General features: G+C 43.2%; 1 protein-coding gene across 3 annotated transcripts in view; it reads right to left on the bottom strand.

Annotated features, from left to right (window-relative positions):
- cd109 (CD109 molecule) overlaps window positions 1-20498 on the bottom strand; it is a 123847-nt gene extending 103349 nt beyond the window's left edge. For all 3 annotated transcript variants that reach the window (XM_048536354.2, XM_048536357.2, XM_048536355.2), the window contains exons 1-4: window positions 20054-20498; window positions 14321-14481; window positions 8493-8521; window positions 6871-7095 (exon numbers count right to left, since the gene is read on the bottom strand). In XM_048536354.2, the coding sequence (XP_048392311.1) occupies window positions 6871-7095; window positions 8493-8521; window positions 14321-14481; window positions 20054-20130 (492 nt within the window). In that variant the 5' untranslated portion in view covers window positions 20131-20498. The remainder of the gene's footprint in view (window positions 1-6870; window positions 7096-8492; window positions 8522-14320; window positions 14482-20053) is intronic.
- Between the last annotated feature and the right edge of the window lie 518 nt (window positions 20499-21016).

Here is a 21016-nt window from a genome sequence, read left to right as displayed (position 1 = left end):
TGCAACGTGACCTGCCAACTCTTGTACTCAATACCCTGTCCGATGAAGGAAAGCATGCCATATGCCTTCTTGACCACTCTATTGACCTGCGTTGCCACCTTCAGGGAACAATGGACTTGAACACCCAGATCTCTCTGTTCATCAATTTTCCCTAGGACTTTTCCTTTTACCGTACAGTTCGCTCTTGAATTAGATCTTCCAAAATGCATCAGCTTGCATTTTCCCGGATTGAACTCCATCTGCCATTTATCTGACCAACTCTCCAATCTATCTATATTCTGCGGTAATCTCTGACAGTCCCCCTCACTATCTGCTACTCCACCAATCTTCGTGGCATCTGAAAACTTGCTGATCAGACCACCTGTAGCTTCCTCCAAATCATTTACGTATATCACAAACAACAGTGGTCCCAGCACAGATCCCTGTGGAACACCACTAGTCACAAGTCTCCAATTTGAGAAACCCCCTTCCACTACTACCCTCTGTCTCCTGTTGCCTAGCCAGTTTTTTATCCATCTAGCTAGCACACCCTGGACCCCATACGACTTCACTTTCTCCATCAGCCTGCCGTGCGGAACCTTATCAAACGCCTCACTGAAGTCCACATATGTGACATCTATAGCCTTTCCCTCATCAATCAACTTTGTCATGTCCTCAAAGAATTCTATTAAGTTGGTAAGACATGACCTTCCCCGCACAAAACCATGTTGTCTATTACTGATAAGTCACCTGTACTGGCTTCATCCCCACCTCCTTGACTTGTCCAAATCTGCTATTCTGTCCATCTTCTATCATCGCCTCCCCGCTCTCTATTTATTTCAGAGCCCCCTTCCGCTACCCCATTTCTGAACAATGGTCCAGACCCGAAACATCAGCTTTCCTGCTCCATTGATGCTGCCTGACCTGCTGTGTTCATCCAGCTCCACACTAGGTATGGAAGGCAGTTTCCCTCCCTAAAGGACATTAGTGATCTGAGAAAGGGCAAAGGAATATGTCCATTATTATATTTCTCACAAGTTATCAATACACACTATGTATTATATGCCAATTTAGAAACTCAGTAGCTGTTAAAGACAAAGAGACTTGTATACTATAGCACTGTCGTCCAGCACCAAACATCGCAAACTGCTTCACACCCAACATAATATTTCTGAAATGTTGTTGCTGTTGATAACAGGACAAACATTTTGAGGGCGTAAAGTGCTCATAAAGAGCCTTGAGATAGAATCAGATCTCAGTTTGTGGTGGAGGCTTGGACATCAGCCAGCATGCTGAGATTACTCCCTTCTCATCTATGAAACGTGCCATGGGATCTTCAACACCCGTTTGAACCACACTGGAGGATTAGGTAAGCAATCTCAGCCGAATGACTCGGCAGGTTGGTTGGTACTGAGAGCACAGAAACTGGTAAACAATCCCTTCTCAAGAATTAGGTTCCCACTTCAGTCTCTGAAACGGTCTGAAACAACTCCCAAGCAGGCTACAATTGAGACAAAGAGGTCCATTCAGTTTGAGGAATATGCAACACCCAGCTCATTAACAGTCTCAAGTGGCCTACGCTGTCAAAGCTCGTAATTTAAAGTCTTGATTCAATTAATTCCATTCAAAGCACCATATTAATCACACGAGATTTTATTGATAATGCTTGACACCAACCCTGATTCATCAGGGTGGTTCCTCAATTGAAAAGAAAAGTACTGAGATTAAGGCTAACTGGAAAGTCAGGAAATTTATCTGACAGTAACATCCCACATTTACAATGCGCCTCTAATGCAGCAAAACATACCAAGGTACATCGCAGTGGTACTCCCAGTAAAAGTTCAATACCAAGTCACAACATTAGGGCAGGTCACAAAAAACCTTGGCCAAAAATGTAAGCTTTCAGAAACAGCATTAAGAAAGATAGAAGGTTGGAGAGGAAATGCCTAAGTTTACAGTTTAAATTTAGCTGAAGGTGAACTTTTATGATTAAAACCAAGGGAATGTCCAATGATCATACAGAAAGTTACAAATAGAGCTTCTGAGGTAAGAAACACTAAGGGTCAAAAGGACAATAAAATTATTTTTTGAACATCATTGGCAATAGAAATATGTATTTAATGCTTAATATTCAATTCCTTTTTTCTGCTCTTTTCATCTTCACTGTTCCTGTCGATCACACTTCAGGTTTTGGATTTGATTTTCTGTCTCAATCTTCAAAAACTAATTTAACATGTTATTTCTTGGTTTGCTGTTTAACACCATAGAGCCATAGAGCTCTGCAGCACAGAAAACGGCCCTTCAGCCCATCACAAGCCATACGGGTCAAAAACAACCACCGAACTATTTTAAAGCGATACCAAGGTGTAGGGCTGGATGAACACAGCAGGCCAAGCAGCATCAGAGGAGCAGGAAGGCTGGTGTTTCATGCCTAGAAGTGTCTAGACCTGAAACGTCAGCCTTCCTGCTCCTCTGATGATGCTTGGCCTGCTGTGTTCATCCAGCTCTACACCTTGTTATCTCAGATCCTCCAGCTTCTACAGTTCCTACTATCACCAAACTATTTTTTCCCATTTCCCAGCAGTTGGTCCATAGCCTTGTATGCCTTGGTACTGCAAGTGCATATCTAAATGAGGATATCTGCCTCTCTTCCTTGCCTCTGTCCCCAGTGATTAATCCCTTCACCAAAGGGAATTTTTTTCCTGTTTACCGTGTCTATGCCCCTCATAATTTTATACATCTAAGTCATGACCCCATTCAATCTCTAAAGCTCCAAGGAAAATAATAGTGTCCATATCCAAAACTCTCCAGCCTAATCAACATCCTGGTGAATCTTCCCTACACCCCCTCTTGAGCACATTCACATACAAAGAACAAAGAAAATTACAGCACAGGAACAGGCCCTTCGGCCCTCCAAGCCTGTGCCGATCCAGATCTTCTATCTAAACCTGTCGCTTATTTTCCAAGGATCTGTATCCCTCTGCTCCCTGCCCATTCATATATCTGTCTAGATACATCTTAAATGACGCTATCGCGCCCACCTCTACCACTTCCGCTGTCAATGTCTTCTAGGCACCCACCACCCTCTGTGTAAAGAACTTTACATGCATATCTCCCTTAAACTTTTCCCCTCTCACCTTGAAATTGCGACCCTTTGTAATTGAGTCCCCAAATCTGGGAAAAAGCTTCTTGCTATCCACCCTGTCTATACCCCTTGTGATTTTGTAGGCCTCAACAGGTCCCACCTCAATCTCCATCTTTCTAATGAAAATAATCCTAACCTACTCAACCTCTCTTCATAGAGTGCACCCTCCATACCAGGCAGCATCCTGGTGTACCTCCTCTGCGCCCTCTCCAAAGCATCCACATCCTTCTGGTAATGTGGTGACCAGAACTGAACACAGTACTCCAAATGTGGCCGAACCAAAGTCCTATACAACTGCATCATGACCTGCCAACTATTGTACTCAATACCCCGTCCGATTATTGACAGCATGCCATGTGCCTTCTTGACCACTGTATCCCCCCATGCTGTCACCTTCAGGGTTCAATGGACCTGAATACCCAGATCTCTCTGGGCATCAATTTTCCCCAGAGCTTTTCCATTTGATGTATAGTTCCCTCCTATAATGTGATATCCAGAACTGCACAAAATGCTCTAGCTGTGATCAGTCAGTTGTTGTTCTGTGGAAGGATCAAAGGACCCAAAATGTTAACTCTGCTTTCTCTCCGCAGACACTGCCAGGCCTGCTGAGCTTTTCCCAGCAGTTCCTGTTTTTGATTCTGATTTCCAGCAGTTCTTTGTTTCTTTTTTAGTCAATTAATTCCTGTTTCCATGTGATCAAAGGTAATTACCTTTTTTACAATGTGCTTATTGAAATTGTTTACTTTGATACCCTATCTGTTAATACATTTGGCGTCATAGAGTCTTACAGCATGAAAATAGGCCCACCCGTCTAACTTGTCTATGATGACCAGGAATCCTGAACTGAATTAGTCCCATTCTCCTGCTTCTGGCCCATATCCCGCTATAGCTTTCCTATCCATGTACCTGTCCAAAAGTCTTTTAAATGTTGTAATTATAACCACCTCTACCACTTCCTTTGGCAACTTATTCCATACACGCACCATCCTCTGTGTTAAAAAAGACGCCCCTCAGGTCCCGTTTAAATTTTTCCCCTCTCACTTTAAACAGTTACCCTCCAGTTTTAGACTCCCCCACCCTTCAAAAAAGACCCTCGCTATTCAACTTGTCTATGTCCCTTGTGATTTATAAACATCAATAAGATCATCCCTAAGCCTCCAACGCTCCATGGAAAGTAGCCCCAGCCTATTCAGCCTCGCCCAATAGTTCAAATCCTCCAGTCCTGGCAACATTCTTGTAAATCATTTCTGTACCTTTTATAATCTAACAACATCCTTCCTCTAGCAGGGCAACCAGAATTGTGCGCAGTATTCTAAAAGAGGCCTCATCAATGCCCAGTACAGCTATAACCTGACTTGCTCTGACCAATAAAAGCAAGCGTACCAAATGCAACTTATCTTACAAAAATCTATTAATCACAGACATCAGCTTTTCAACTGATCCCAGTTTCAGCAGAAGCAAGTCTCCAGATGTCCACTATTTTTGTGAAGATCTCTTGAGTGGCCAAGTTCAAGTTTATGGCAACAGTGCCTTGATCACAAAAGCTTCAGACAAAGAATATTTTCTTTCCATTGATTTCATTAAATCCGATCATGATCACTGATACATTAATGAAATCATTCCTAAATATCTATTGTTCAGAACAGAAACCGAGGCAATGAAGCTGTCATCATAATTTAAGATAATAAAGTGTGAAGCTGGATGAACACAGCAGGCCAGGCAGCATCTCAGGAGCACAAAAGCTGACGTTTCGGGCCTAGACCCTTCATCAGAGAGGGGGATGGGGTGAGGGTTCTGGAATAAATAGGGAGAGAGGGGGAGGCAGACCGAAGATGGAGAGAAAAGAAGATAGCGAGTTTTGAGAAGATTTGTAGCTCAGGTTGAGGTTCTGGATGTGAGTTTGCTGCTGAGCTGGAAGGTTAATTTTCAGACGTTTCGTCACCATTCTAGGTAACAACATCAGTGAGCCTCCGACAAAGCGCTGGTGTTATGTCCCGCTTTCTATTTATCTGGTTAGGTTTCCTTGGGTTGGTGACGTAATTTCCTGCGTTGGTGGGAAGGGGACATCCCCTCCCCCCACTGCATCCCAAAACCAGCCCAGCCTGTCTCTGCCTCCCTAACCTGTTCTTCCTCTCACCCATCCCTTCCTCCCACCTCAAGCCGCACCTCTATTTCCTACCTACCACCTCATCCCACCTCCTTGACCTGTCCGTCTTCCCTGGACTGACCTATCCCCTCCCTACCTCCCAACCTATACTCTCCTCTCCACCTATCTTCTTTTCCCTCCATCTTCGGTCCGCCTCCCGCTCTGTCCCTATTTATTCCAGAACCCTCACCCCATCCCCCTCTCTGATGAAGGGTCTAGGCCCGAAACGTCAGCTTTTGTGCTCCTGAGATGCTGCTTGGCCTGCTGTGTTCATCCAGCTTCACACTTTGTTACCTTGGATTCTCCAGCATCTGCAGTTCCCATTATCGCTGTCATCATAATTTAACCTTCATCACTCTGGGATAATTTGAACAGATTGGTTTAAAATTGTTAAACCATCAAACCTATTATCAGGGATAGTAGGAACTGCCGATGCTGGAGGATCTGAGATAACAAGGTGTAGAGCTCCCCGCTCTATCTCTGTTTATTTCAGAATCCCCTTCCCTCTCCCCCATTTCCGAAGAAACGTCCAAACCTGAAACATCAGCTTTCGTGCTCCTGCTTGGTAAGCTATGTTTTATCAGCTCTACACCTTGTTAAATTTATTGTCATTTTGTGTGTGTGCGCATCTATGTCACTGCTAGTCAATTCCAGGCAATAATCATTTCCTTGAAAACGAAAGAATTTAATAATCTCCCCTAAATATTCAATACTGTTACCATCAATTAAATTCCCACTATCAACATCCTGGAGCTACCATTGACCAGAAACTGAACAGGACTCAACACATAATTACAATTGTTATAAGACCAGATCAGTGGCTTGGAATACTGGAGGAAAGAGTGGGAGCAAATTACTGCAGCTGTTGGAATCTGTACTGAAAACAACAAATGCAGGAGATCACAGTGGGTCAGACAGCATCCATGGTGAGAGAGCAAGTCAATGTTTCCAGTCTGGATGACTCTTCATCAGAGCTAAAGCGAAGTGTGGGAGAGGCAGCAGTTATGTTATTGTTTGGGGGTGGGGTGTGGGGTCAGTAGGCGAAAGGATGTTGATAGTTCAGATTAAGTGATTGAAATGTGAGAATTGGAATATGATGGAAAACTCCCGACTTCCGGGAATAGGTGCAGCTTCAACAACACATAAGAAGCTCAATACCAACCACGACAAAGCATCCTGCTGAAGCGAACATTCACTCCTACCGCCACCAGTGCACAGTGGCAGCAGTGTGTATGACCTTCGAGATACACTGCAGGAACTTGCCAAGCCTTCTTTGAGAGTATGTTTCAAACCTCCCCAACCCCTGCCTCTTAAAAAGACAAGGGTAGCAGATACAAGTTCCCCTCAGACTTTGAAATATATCACCATTCCTTTTTCTGTCGTTGTGACAAAATCTTAGAACTTTCTCCTTAACAACACCAAGAGTAAATCTACTCCCAAAGGATAGCAATGGCTCAAAAAGTTTCTCAAGGAGAAGCAGGAAGGTGCAATCAATGCTTTTCTTGCCAAAGACTCACAAATGAATGAAACCTCCAAACTAATAGTTCACAATGAAGCAAAGAACCTCTATCGCCCATCCGTAATCTTCAGTGGTACTTACACGAATTATGACGCTTATTTTGCCCAGGTATGGCTTGAGATCAGGGTAGATGCAGATGGCTCGAATCTTCACTACTTGTCCTGGTTTGTACACGGCCTTGTCTGTCTGGATTAAGATGGAGACAGTTTCCTTCACAACTTTCACAGAGTTCAAGTTGGTAAACAGCAGTCTTTCCTCCGAGTACCCCTGGACCAACAACTCATACTTGCTTTCCAGCAAGCCCTCCTAGGAGTTGAGAAAGAGGACAAAAAATGTGAGAGGACAACAATTGCTCTTGTTCCAACAAATATTCAGAAATATGCATTGGGAAAGTTCCCATGCACTGTCTGTTATTTTAATCTCTGCTGTCTCTCACCTGTTACACACCTTCAGTCTGGTTCTTTCCTCACCTGTTAATACCTTTTTTTAAAATCTAAGGCTCTGAGGTAGGGTCACTGGACCCAAAATGTTAACTCTGATTTCTTTCTTCACAGATGCTGCCAGACCTGCTGAGCTTTTCCAGCAACTTTGTTTTTGTTCCTTTTTTAATCAACCCACTTAAAACCTGTGGGAGGGAACCCACACAGACGCAGGGAGAATATGCAAACTCTACACAGACAGGCACCCGAGGCTGGAGCCAAACCTGGGTCCCTGGTGCCATGAGGCTGCAGTTGAGCCACTGTACCATCCCCTCTAATTCTGACTTGAGCCATTACGTCAATTGCCCTCCACAAACACGCCAGACTTACTGAGCATTCCCAGTGCTTTTTGTTTGCATTTCAGCTTTCTCGCACTTTATTTTTGTGTGGAGACACAGAGGGGCAGATTCACCCAGACCTGGGTTTGAGGGTGGCACAGTGGCTCAGCGGATAGCACTGCAGCCTCACAGTACCAGGGACCCAGGTTCAATTCCAGCCCCAGGAAACTGTCTGTCCAGAGTTTGCATGTTCTCCCCATGTCCGTGTGGGATTCCACCAGGTACTCCAGTTTCCTCCCACTGTGCAAAGATGTGCAGTCTAGGTAGATTGGCCATGCTAAATTTTCCAGTGTTCAGGGATGTGTGGGTTATAGGGGGATGGATCTGGGTGGGATGCTCCAAGGGGAGGTCTGGATTTGTTGGGCCAAAGGGCCTATTTCCACACTGTAGGGATTCTATGATTCCATGACCTCAAGCCAATTTTAACTCCTCCACTCACAGACAATTGCAGTTTTGTCTCTCATCTCGACTATGTACAATTTTTCGAGACTCACCATAAGAAAGAATGGCGCTTTGCCATAGAGTGGTAAAATCATAAGATCTACAACACAGAAGATCTTTTGGCCCGTTGCGTCCATGCCGGTCAGAGACATAACATCTATAAAAATCATCCCCTGTGGTATTCTCAATGTCAGATCATTCCAGAAGTAAGAAAAAAAAGTTCAAAGAAAATCTGAAAAAAGCTGTTCTTGAACCCTTATGTTTTTTTATCCCCAGCATTGTGTCCCATGGTGTCCTACAGATGCACAAATTATTCCTGGACACTGTCAGGCTATTCTGTGAGATTGTGCACTTGCTTTGATGCCCAGTGGGAGGAACCCCTGTGTTATCAAATCCTATACTGAACCTACCTCACATACCTCCATTATTATCATTAAATACTTACTGTTGGGAGAACCAATTTTCCAATAGTACCTGAAAGACACAACATGTTGAATAGCTCCCATTAATCAGTAATGAAAATGTCAGAAGGAGTAATATATCACATTGTTAAATTCTTTCTGAACAATCAAAGGAGCTCGCCTGTGTGCCTCCAGTGTTGTGCCACGCTGATTTTGAAATTCCTCTCCTTGCTGTCAACTCCCCAGCTGGCCTCTCTTTTATCTCTATGTCTGTCACCTCTTCCAGCCCCACAACCCTGCCAGGTCTTGGAGCTCCTCTAACTCTGGTCTCTTGAACATTCCCAGTTTTAGTCACAGAAACTTTGATGAGCATGCCTTCAGTTGCCTGGGCTGCAATCTCTGAAACACACACCCCTCTCCACCTCCTTTTCTCCATCTAAAACATTCTTCAAAACCTACAACTTTAGCCAAACTTTGGATTGGGCACTCTAAATTCCCCTCCTCTGTATCTGACTAGGTATCTAATGCTCTTTCATCAGGCTCCATGAAATTCCTTGTGGTGTTTTACTGCATCGAAGCTATTATGTCTTTATGTATTGCTATACATCCCCATACTAAGGAAAATCTCTTAAATTTGCAGCTGTGAAAAAAAACAGCAAGGAGATTGAACCAATCCATTCCTACAGAATTCCAAATTCATTTATAGGCTGCCAATTTCTCTGAAGATTTTGATGAGCTCATCAAATCAAGAAAATTGATTCATCAGTGCTGAAGGCATTTTACAGCAATAGAGCATGCAGTGCCAACGCAGGCAATAAACCTTTAAAAATAGCCAGCAAGTTCTACCAGTGCAGATGCAGATGCAAGCTGAACACAAACGCATACGTCATTTCTTCTGATCAGAACCTGCGACTTTGATCCCAATCAAAATGGCCAGTGAGATCTTTATTTCCTTTCTGATCACATCAGGTGACAACAGCATGGAATCACAAGATGTCAGGTTGAAACAACTCTACAGACGCTTGTATTCTCATATCAAGTCACCCTTTACGTACACATGTATAGTAGATGACACTGTTTCGGCTTCCTCAGAGCCAGCCCTCAGAGTGAATACAACCTTTGGCCCTCCATTTTCTATTTGCCAGCCGGGGCTCCCTGATTGGACCAAATTAACAGCCTCAGTCAGGGATCTCATATTCTTTGCAGTCCACCTGACTGATCTCATTATAATCGCTTCATAGGTTTTACTTGTAGAAACTTTGCTAATCTTCAAGACCAGAGAATGTGAATAGACTTGGATAAGCTAGGCTTGCAATTTCCCCTCGAGAGTTCCCTGCACATGATGAATGGTGTTAGGCTTGGGGACTGACATTTGCTGTTGTGTGGGATGTTGTTAGTTTGAAGCAAGACTGAATGAAATTGCCAGACAATTTCGCACTGCTACAATGCATTTCTGCCCACATGCTTTCTCAGCTTCAACTGGCATTGCCGTCCCCCAAAAATATGGCAGAAAGGTCAGATAGGGGTAGGAAAGTAAGGACTGACTGTTTTTAGAATGATTAGATTCAGAGAGAATGAGACTTGTGTGTTGATTATGACAAAGTTTTGATAAAGTATTTTGAAGAGTCATGCTACACCTGAAACATCAATTCTCTCTCTCCACAATTGCTGCCAGATCTGTTAAGTTTCTCGAGCATTCTCTAAATTTATTCCAGATTTCCAGCATCCACAGTATTTTGTTTATATTCTAGTGTTGGGCAGGACTTGAGAAAGTTGACAAAGGAGAGACCATTCAGAGCTTTGAAAGGAAGAGACTGATATTCCAAAGATGCAGCGGCCACAGTCCCAGGAAATCAGAACCAGACGAAACAGCGACAATTTGGGCAGTGACATTTGCAAGGATGGGCGAAAGTGGCTGGTGTCAAAGTATTGTCACTGGTTTAATAATCCAGCAGCATAATGGGCTGTGGGTTCAAATCACATTGTGGTTGTTGCTAGAATCAAAACACAATGATTGTACATTGAATTAAAATTTACCTTCTGCATGGGTAACCATTAACACTTACAAAAGTCCATCTGATTAACCAATATCCTTTAAAGAAGTAAATCTGCCATCCCTACCTGGTCTGGCTCACGTGATTCCAGACACACACATGTGGTTGACTCTTACCTACCCTCTGGGCAATTAGGGATGGACAATAAATGTTATGCCAGACATCAATGCCCACATCCTGTGAATATGGGTATTATGCTCTGTCCAGCTTTAGGAAGCAGTATATAAGATTGCAGTGGAGTTGCTAGGTACAAATTGTTCATTGAGTGACACAGCACAAAAGGAGGCATTTGGATCATCATATCTTGTATTGATTGGAATGAGGGCCAGGTGGATCTCACCGATTATGATTGACATTGTTAACCTGAATCAATTAGGGAGCTCTGGGTGACAGATATAAAGAGGAGATTCTGAGAGTCTCATCGTTCTAGAGCGTGGCTCTGAGCTGATTGGTCAGAATCCATGTACTGTGTAATTAATGTGTAAATAAAGGGGTGACCTGATGACAGCATACAGGCCTCGGTACAGTCATTTCATATCTGTTTTATGAGGTTTTAGTTGGAAATTAATGCTTTGATTCAAAAGAGGAAATTGGGATTCTCAACAAGAGCTCTAGCAATGTGGAAAAATTAATAAATGCATTGCAAGAGTGATAAAGCATCCTTTTAATGTACCTAGAGTATAAATGCAAGTCAGGATACGTTTACAGGGGAACTCTTTTGAGTTAAACTCATTGCTTCGCGAAGCCAGCTCACTACACTGCATGAGTTGTTGCTAAATGTGAAATTTGCAGATTTTAAGTGAAGAAGAATACAGGACCAATTTGATTTAGTGTGGGACAGAATCCACACCTGGTCTAATCAGATTAATCTCTTGTCGTTAATGAGATGTAGTTTATTACATGTCAGCAACTAATTACAGTTACATTGACATGATAAACATAGTTATAGAAACATTGAAGAGGTCAAAATGTTATGCCACACTCCTTCCAGATCCTACGTGGCTCTGCCCACAAGTCTACATGATATTTCCATGGTGAAGGATGCTTATGGCACTCCTCAGTATTAACCTTTCCCAACCCATTTACAACAGCTCCCATCTAAGCCAGTGTTTCAGTCAGCAGTGTAGTTACTGCTGGTTTTGAAGGTCATAAGCTCAAGTGATTTCCAGTGGTAACAAAGTGTGGAGCTGGATGAACACAGAAGGCCAAGCAGCATCTTAGGAGGACAAAAGCTGACGTTTCAGGCCTAGTTTCTGATGAAGGGTTTAGGCCCGAAATGTCAGCTTTTGTGCTCCTAAGATACTACTTGGCCTGCTGTGTTCATCCAGCTCCACACTTTGTTATCTCGGATTCTCCAATATCTGCAGTTCCCATTATCTCTGATTTCCAGTGGCGTGTTTTTGTGTAAGTTTGAAGATGACCCTTCAGAATTGAATTAGGAAATTGCTGCATTGTTACTACAGCTTGGATAAGGTGTTTCAAAGCACTTCACAACCAGTCACTGTTTAACTATAGAAAAGCAACAAGGCAGCTAATATGATAATGACAAGATATTCTTTATTTGTCGTAAAATAAATAATGTTCAGAACTCAGTTTTGAGGAAGGGTCAACAGAACTGAAACGTCAACTCTGATTTCTCTTCACAGATGCTGCCAGACCTGATGAGCTTTTCCAGCAATTTCTGTTTCTGTTAACGTTCAGAACTCTTCTCCAAAAAATGGACACTTGGAATCTTGCACATTTGGCCTAACGGTATGAGCAGTAGACTATTAATCCAGCGAGACAGATAATGTTCTCTGGACCTGGGGTTCAATCCCACAATGGCAGATGGTGGAATAGAAGTTCAATAATTTACAAAAAAAAAATTAAGAGCCCAACGACTGTGAATCAGTCATTGGCCTACATGTGACTAATAACTACCCTCTGAATATTTAGGGATGGGCAATAAATGCAGGGCTAGCCAACAACACCCTGTGATTAAATAACAAAGAGCCTTGGAATATAAGGACACCCAAAATGCTCTTAGGAAACGAGTTCCAGCAATTTGACCCAATGACATCATCGAAAGAAAGGGATAAAGGGGTATGGAAGGAGGTTTGTGTGAAGCATAAATTCCAGCATGGAGCAGATAGGTCAAATGACCTGATTCTCTGAACGACATGAAGTGATTTACTGCCTTTGTCAATGGTGAGTTTCGCTAAACTGCGCCGTCGGATTAGTCACACTCAAGTTCTTCAGACAGTGGAAAGTCTGGAATTAAGAGTCTAATGATGACTATGAAACCATTGTCAATCGTCAAAAAAACCCATCTGGGTCCTTTAAGGAAGGGAATCTGCCATCCTTACCTCCCCTGGCCTGTTTGTGACACTAAACCCGCGACAATGTGGTTGGCTCTTAACTGCCCTCTGGGAGTTTAGGAATGGGCAATGAATGTTGCCTCACCCACAACGTTCAGTAAATAAACATAAAAACAAATTGTGTCAGGGGCTGGCAAGCCCTTGGATTGAACTCCCAGCTGGAAGCATCTGTGGTAGTGTAGCATTCCATCAGTACCACACTGAAAGGGGCAGCCTGGATTACACGCTCCCCTGATTGAACAGTCTAGGCCTAGAAGATATAATCTCCAAATAAAAGGAAGGATGGGAGGGTGGGAGATAAAGGGATAGGAGGGAGATGAGGAGAAGGGCATAGGGTGAGGCGTGAAGTTTCTGAGGAGCAGGGAAGGAGATAGAGGGGCATGGAGTAAGGGGAGGAGGGAGGAGGAGAAGGAACTATGGATAAAGAGGACTGGGAGGAAGAAGAGCAAATAGAGTGGAGTGGATGATAGGGAAACAATCCCAAAGGATACTATCCTAAAACAGAAGACTTGCATTTACTTAGTTCCATTCACAAAATCAGAACATCTCCAAAATATTAGAGACCATCAAGCTTACTTTTTGAAGTGAAGTCATTGTGGTAATGTAGGCAATATGACAAATCATTTGTGCACAGCAGGATCCCACAGATAGCACCGACATAATGGCCTGATAATCTACTTCAGTAATTCAGCTTGAGGGATATGTATCAGCTAGGATGCAGGGGAAAGGTCTCCCTGCCATTCTATGCAACAGCATCACGAAATCTTTTCACGTCCATCTAAGGGTGGCTCTTGGTGTATGGTTACATTTGAAAGAAGGAAGCTCTGGAGAGCTAATCTAATTCTGTGGGACTAAAGCACTGGATTTTCTGTCTCTGAGACGTGACAGTCTTACTCCCTGAGGTTTATAATTTTAACGAGTTGTAAATATATGGTATAACTTTCCCAGTAATGTATGCCTTAACTCTGCTTTATCGCAGGAAGGTTCAGAGCTGTTAGCAAAGGAAATATATTCTAAGCATCATTCCGAGAAGCAGAGAGCACTTGAGCAGGGACATTATGATAATCCTTTACAAGGCAGTGGTTAGACCTCAGCTGGGGTATTGTGCACAGTTCTGTGTGCCTCATTATAGGAAGAGTGTGAAAACATTGGAGAGAGTGCAGAAGGAAATTGTTCCAGGGATGAAACAATTCAGTTATGAGGAAAGATCAGAGAAGTTGGGACTGTTGTTCTTAGGGAGGACAAGGATAAGAGGAGAGGCAACAGAAGTTTTCAAAATCATGAGGGGCTTGGATAGAGTATCTGTGGAGAAAGTGTTCCCTCTCACAGAACCAAAGAGCATAGTTTTAAACTGTTTTGCGAAAGAAGCAAATGGAGGAGATTGGCAGTGTAGATACAATGGGCTGAATGGCCTCACTGTCTACAGTGAAACAATTGTGTGATTGTTCTACGATAGCTTACCTTGGGTGAATGTGCCTTCAGCACTGCTCAGATTCTGTCCATCCTTGCTGATTTGAGCTGTTACTCTCAGAGGAAGCTGACTGCCCAGAAGTGGGCTCACAGTGAATGTCATGTTAGCTTTAGGGTGGATGCTGCTTGGTGCTGTAATAACGTAGGTCGGGCTTCAATAGACAAAAAAGAAACAGGTTACACATATAATTACATTCCTTTGGTTTGCCATCCCTGTTATGCTCATCCACATCATTCCAAACTCATCGTAAGCTGTAGGCTTCTGCGAGACTAAGCTGTTCCAAGTGGTTAAGATTTTTGATTGGTAAGAAAGTCAAAGGGTGTCAGGAGTCAGCCAAAAAGTACATTTGAGACCATAGTCAGATCAACAATGGTCTTATTGAAAGGCAGAGCACGATTGCAGGTCTCCAGATCAGAATGTAACAATATAAGAAATAGGAGCAGGAAAAGAAAGCCTCGAGCCTTCCCCACCACCATTCTAAAAGATCAGCTTTCATTTCTGCCCTTCAGTGACTGTGTGGAGTTTGCGCATTCTCCCTGAGTTTGCATGGGCTTGCTCTGGTTTCCTCCCACAGCCCAAAGATGTGTGGATTAGGTAAATTGGCCGTGCCACAGTGCCCAGGGATGTTCAGGTTAGGTAGGTTAGCTGTGGGATATTTGGGGTTTTGGGAACAGGCTAGGAAGAGATTGGTTGCTCTTTGGAGGGCTGGTATGGACTGAATGAGCTGCTTCCACACTACAGGAATTCAATGGTGACAATTCTCTTACATGCCAGTTCCCTTCACTCCCCTCAACACCTCAGTATTTCAAAAATCTACCTACCGCCTCTTTAAATAGTTTCAGTGATCTAGCCTCCATCACTCTTGGGGATAGAGAATTCCAGACGCTTATTCCCTCTGAGCGACAAAACTCTTTAGCCTCTCAGTCTGTAATGAGCTTCCCCTTATTCTATAACAATGTCCCTTAGTGGGAAATTCCCTGATTGATGGAAATATCTCAACGTGTATCCTGGCAAGGTGCTTCGAAATCTTTTACATTTCACCCCCACTCTCCCCAACCCTGATTCCCACTATTATTCTAAGTTGTAATGAATAAAAGTCCAACCTGTTTACTCATTGGTTGATCTTGATACGTTAACCCTCCCATCTAAGGAATAGATTTGTGTATGTAAAGCAATCAAAGGGCTTGATCATGCCCAGAGAAAAATGACCTCCTCCGTTGGCAGTGGGCAGGCTGGGTTGTGGCGGGGAGGCAAGTATTTTGATGGGGTAAGGGGGTGTTATAATGGTAGGTAAGATCTCAGAACAAGTGGTGAAATTAGAGGCCAGCTGCTCAGGACAAAATCCCTTTGAAAGTTTGGTGGGAAATCAGGGACTGCTGAGGCTTGTTTGGTGGGAAGTATGGGTTAGCATTTGACACGGTCAATGGAAAATTTCCTAACAGATGTTCAGAGAGTGGTATTGGGCAAGTCTACTGAAAGGTACAAAACAATGGTGGCAGATAGAGTTAGGATATTAATTACCGTGAACTAACTATATGGTAGGGCCAAATAACTTCTCATGATGTTCCCATCTGCAAGTCAGATCAGTGAGCATGTGAGCAACTCATTTGAACCATTTTCTTATAGGAAGTTAACCTTCTTTACTGTCCACTCAGAGTCACAGGGCAGTGATGTAGGGCAGGAACTCTGGAGGATTTTGTTTTGTCCTTCCTTGTATTTAGTCCCACAGTTGCTGAGATCAGCCGTTTCAGCATACATCAGTAATCAGAGCCTCCTCTAAATGACTCAATGTCACAGTCCTTTGTCAATCTAGCCACTGTGTTCGACTTTGAGCTGGACACCTTAGGGACCTAAAAGGGTGGGCAGGCTGAGTGAGATGAAAAGGAGTGGGGAAGGGCTGGTATAGAGCCTAAATGCTAGCAGGAAACATGTGGGACAAATGGTCCATTTCTCTTGCAACAAACAGAACGCTGAAGAACTCAGTGAGTCCAGCAGCATCAATGGAAAAGGAAAAGAAAAGGAGCTAATATATTGAGTTCACTATAACTTCTACCGAACTGGAGAACAGCTTTCTGAAGAAGAATCAAACTGGGCACAAAACGTTAATTCTGTTTTTCTCTCCTCAGATGCTGCCAGACCCGCTGAATTTCTCCAGCATTGTCTGTATAAGTTTCAGATTTCCAGCATCCAGCATTTTGTCTTTATACGAGGTCCTGTTTCTGTAGACTGTATGTAAATGCTGTGCTGGATGCCAAAAATGCAGAGTCAAATCTGAAAACAAAGAAAATCAGTAAAGTATTGGAAGCCCTGTGCAGAATCTGAGGGGAGAGAGGAAGAGAATTAATGTTTATGGTCAGAAGGACACAGATCTGAAAGATACAGCCAGGAACAGACAGGTGGTAGGGGAAGAGGTGAGGTGACATCCCAATACTGTCTTGCTGGCGTGCCATTGAGTCAGTTGTAAGAGATTTAGCCACAGCTTTTTCATGTTTTGGATTGCAGAAGTGTCTTGAGAGCTCAGGTCAGGATTCTGGAGATCCTGTGGTGAAGCGGATGGTGAGGCTGGATGGCAGTCGGGTGGCACGGTTCCTAGTGAGCTGGACTGGACTGTAGCAGTCAGCAATGAGACAGCATCACAGAGGAGAGCGTGCCCAAGGCAGGGGAGAGATCAAGCCCAGTGCAGGGTCGGAGGAGAGCGTGAGCTCAGCGTGGAGGAGATCGAGTTCTCAAAGGGAGCGTAAACCCTCCCGGGAGTGTATGCAGGCCCGTAGTTAAAGAAGGACTGTCATTCTTTATTTATTCAACTTTATACTAAGGACTGTCCTGTCTAACTTTTAACTTATTTCTTTACATTTTTTACTTTGTACCTAAGATGACAGTAGTAATGGTGACTTTGTACACTTTTCACTGCACTCTTGTATCCCTGCACTTGGGCACATGTGACAATAAATGTAATTCTAATTTGAATTCTAACATTCCAATCAGGCCCCAAATGAGCACTAAAATGGCCAATTGAGAGATTCTCCCGGGCCCTTCCAGTTGCACCTGGGGTTGCGAGGGTGTGTGGTGCGTGGGATTTCTTTTTTTTTCTTAGTCAATCTTTAGACCGCAGAGAGGTCCCTTGGCAGTAATGGTCATTCCTGCAGTGACAGCATCACCTGGCCTCAGACTCCATCCATCCATGCATACCTGGAGCCTGTCTGCCTGTTCCCAACAACTTCTGCCCAGATTCAATTTTCCAGGTCTGAAAGAGTGAGGTCATGAGTGCGCAGTCCCAATAATGACCACCACTCCCGGTGGCACCACTGAGCTGGCAGCTATTGAGGCGAATACTGTATCCCTGTACTTATGTACACGCAACAATAAATGTAATTCCAATTTGAATTCCAATCAGACCCCAAATGAGCACTAAAGTGGCCAATTAAGAGATTCTCCCTTGCATTTTAACTTGTGGTTTGTGGGCCCTTCGGCTGGGACCTGGGATTGAGGGGGTGTGTGGTGGGTGGGGTTTCATGTATTTGGTCAGCCTCCCAATTTAATCCGCAGAGGAGGAGTTCCTGTCTCCTTCATAAAATCCAACTTGTTAATTCTGGTTCTCTCTCCACAGGGCCTGCCTGAAACTGCCGAGGTGTTTTTTTAAAACCTCCTACATTCAACAGAGACACAAAAAACGCAACTGAATGCACTGAGGGCATGAGAGGTGATTTCAATTTTCCAGAGCTAGCAGGTTGGGAGGATATAGTAACATCGTGAGAGGGTAGACAGATTTAAATAGGTTGATTTTCACTCTCTTAACAAATTGGTTACACTACAATGTGTCATGGCCCTATGGTCCCCCTCCTCAACCCCAGACCCAAACCCCTCGTCGAGCAATACCACCACCAGCAAAAACATTAACAATACAAGCCGCGTCCCACTACCAATGTAACCACTAAAGTCAGGCAAATAAAAACACAAAAGAACTATGGATAACAAGGTGTGAAGCTGGATGAACACAGCAGGCCGAGCAGCATCAGAGGAGCAGGAAAGCTGACGTTTCGGGCCTAGACCCTTCTTCAGAAAATGGAAAGGGTCTGAACAAGGGTCTTGACCCGAAACGTCAGGTTTCCCGCTCCTCTGATGCTGCTTGGCCTGCTGTGTTCATCCAGCTCTACACCTTGTTATCTCAGGTTCTCCAGCATCTGCAGTTCCTACGATCTCGGAAACAAAAGAACTGTGGATGCTGGGAATCAAAAACAAAGAAAGAGATTGTCGGGAAAGCTCAGCAGGTCTGGCAGCATCTGTAGAGAGAAATCAGAGTTAACTGTTAAGGTCCAGTGACCCTTCTTTAGAATGGTTCTGAAGCAGGGACACTGAGTCCAAACCGTTCACTCTGGGTTTTTTTCTCCACAGATACTGCCAGACTTGCTGAGCTTCTCTAGTAATGTCTGTTATTGGCTGACAATGATTTTCTTTTAGTATGTATATTGAGAACTTAGAACATAAGAACTAAGAGTAGGAGTGGGCCATTCAGCCCCTCAAGCCTGCACTGCCATTTAATATATTCATGGCTGATCTCATCTCAGCCTTTACTTTCCTGCCTGCTCTTCATCAACCTTCAACCTGTTACTAATTAAAGACCTTTCTCTTCCTTAAATTTACTTAATGTCTCAGCATCTGTCATATTCGGGGAGTGAATTCTGCAAATTCACGAACATTTGAGAGAAGTAATTCCTCCTCAACTCTGTTTTAAACTTGCTACCCCATCCTAAAACCATGACCTCTTGTTCCAGATTGGACCCACATGAGGAAACAGATTAAGGCCCTAAAATGTAAATAGCAATATTTACATTGATACACTACACTGTTAATGATGGAGCATTGTTTCAGGAGATTTAGCAAATGGTTGAAGAAGGCTGAAATAAGCCCATTTCCAAACAGACTCCAGCAAGAAACTTCAAGGTCACTGGGAGTGGGCAGGAATGCAGCATTATGGTCACTACCAGTTCAGCTATGATCTTATTGGTGAGAACAGCAGGTTCAATGGGTTGTATATACCAATTTGTATCTTCCTGTGACACAGTTCTATTGGTATAAACATAGCATGCATGGACACAGGGAATCTCAAATTCCTTATTCTGGAGGACAGCAAATCCATAAGTCGCCTCTGTCTCTCTATGAATATGTAAATAACATTTTGACTGTTTCAAAAGTTGTTAGATTTTTGGTGATGCCCATTAGCCACAATATATATATCTTCATTTCCCCATCCAAGTGTTGAGACAAATAAACAAGAGATATGGTTTGAAAATATTCAAACAAAAACTTTCTACACTTGGGGAAAAAAGTGAGCACAGTTTCTCTGTTATAGCTACATACCAAGCAGATTTAACCAGTACTTGAACTACTTTCTGAAATCTGATATTGCACTTTGACCAAATGAGCATATACAGAGTGGTTTCAACATAATTATGCTCCAGGGCAAAAACACCAAGTGACCTTTCAGTTCCTGACATATTTGGGATAAGTCGGAGTTAACAGACATTCACATTGCATATAATTCTCAACCTAAAACCAAACAGTAGAGATGTCTAAGAACTATTGTAAAAGAAATTACAAACAGATCCCCTCCTTGTTCTCTGCTTGCTGAATGACAAGGTGGAATTACTTTTAAACAGAAAAGTTTAGCTTTAAAAAGTGGCAATACTTTATTGCCAACTGTACCGGCTTTACACGGGACTTACCTGCGGGCTTTGCAGATGGAGAGGAGACTGAGGAGAAGAAGGATAGAGACTGAGAGTGTCTGGGTGAATGCTGTCATGGTGCAGGTCCCACGGTGAGATCTGTTCGAATCGGGGAATAGATAACAACTCTGCAATGCTGTAGAGGCAATGTTATAGCACACTCTCTCTGTGTCACAGTCTCTAGATAGCTAACTCAATTACTCGGTTCTCTCTTTGTCTCTGTCTCTCTGGCACACCCTCTATGGTACTCTATATCTTTCTGTCTGATCTCTTTCTCTCTCTCTCCCACTATGGCACAGTGCTGTTCCGAAGGAACAGCCTCTTTCTTTACCCTATTGCACTGCCTGATACTCTTTCAGCTTACTCGCCAGAACTGATTAAGTTGTTGAGACAGGTGAAGTTGGCAGGTGTTTCACTTTTTGCTCAGAAAAAAATACTGACAACGTTTAGCTGTTTGACCTGTTTGTAAATGCAGACCCACTTCAGATCCACTTATTGCTCTGGGCAATAAATGCTGACCAATTAACAAAGCCCACAATCCCCATAACTAAATTACAAAAAAAATGTGTTGCCTCACCCAAAATGAGTAATCTGGTTTCAAAATACCAAAACAAGATTACCTTCCCTAAAAGACACTAATAACTTCCATGAATGCAATAAGTTTTTACAACAAATGTGCTAGTTTCACTAACATTACTACTGTAACTAACTTCTAAATCTTTATTTTTTAACTGGCTGAATTCAAATTCTGTAAGCTGAAGGAAAGGGGGTCTGACAGAGAGACAGTCTGAGTCATTGGGTTAGTGATTAAGAGACTGTAACATAGAGACAGTGCGCTACAGTCTCCGCAACAAAGTGAGTACAAAACTGGGTATTACATATTCAGGAGTATGTAACTTTTCAAAACGACATGCACGAAGAAAAAGCTAGTGGGGTAGCTTTCTTGGTAAGAGATAGATCAGA

This window comes from Stegostoma tigrinum, chromosome 9 (assembly GCF_030684315.1).
Source record: "Stegostoma tigrinum isolate sSteTig4 chromosome 9, sSteTig4.hap1, whole genome shotgun sequence".
Classification (NCBI taxonomy): Eukaryota; Metazoa; Chordata; class Chondrichthyes; order Orectolobiformes; family Stegostomatidae; genus Stegostoma; species Stegostoma tigrinum.
This window is presented reverse-complemented; position numbering and strand designations above follow the sequence as displayed.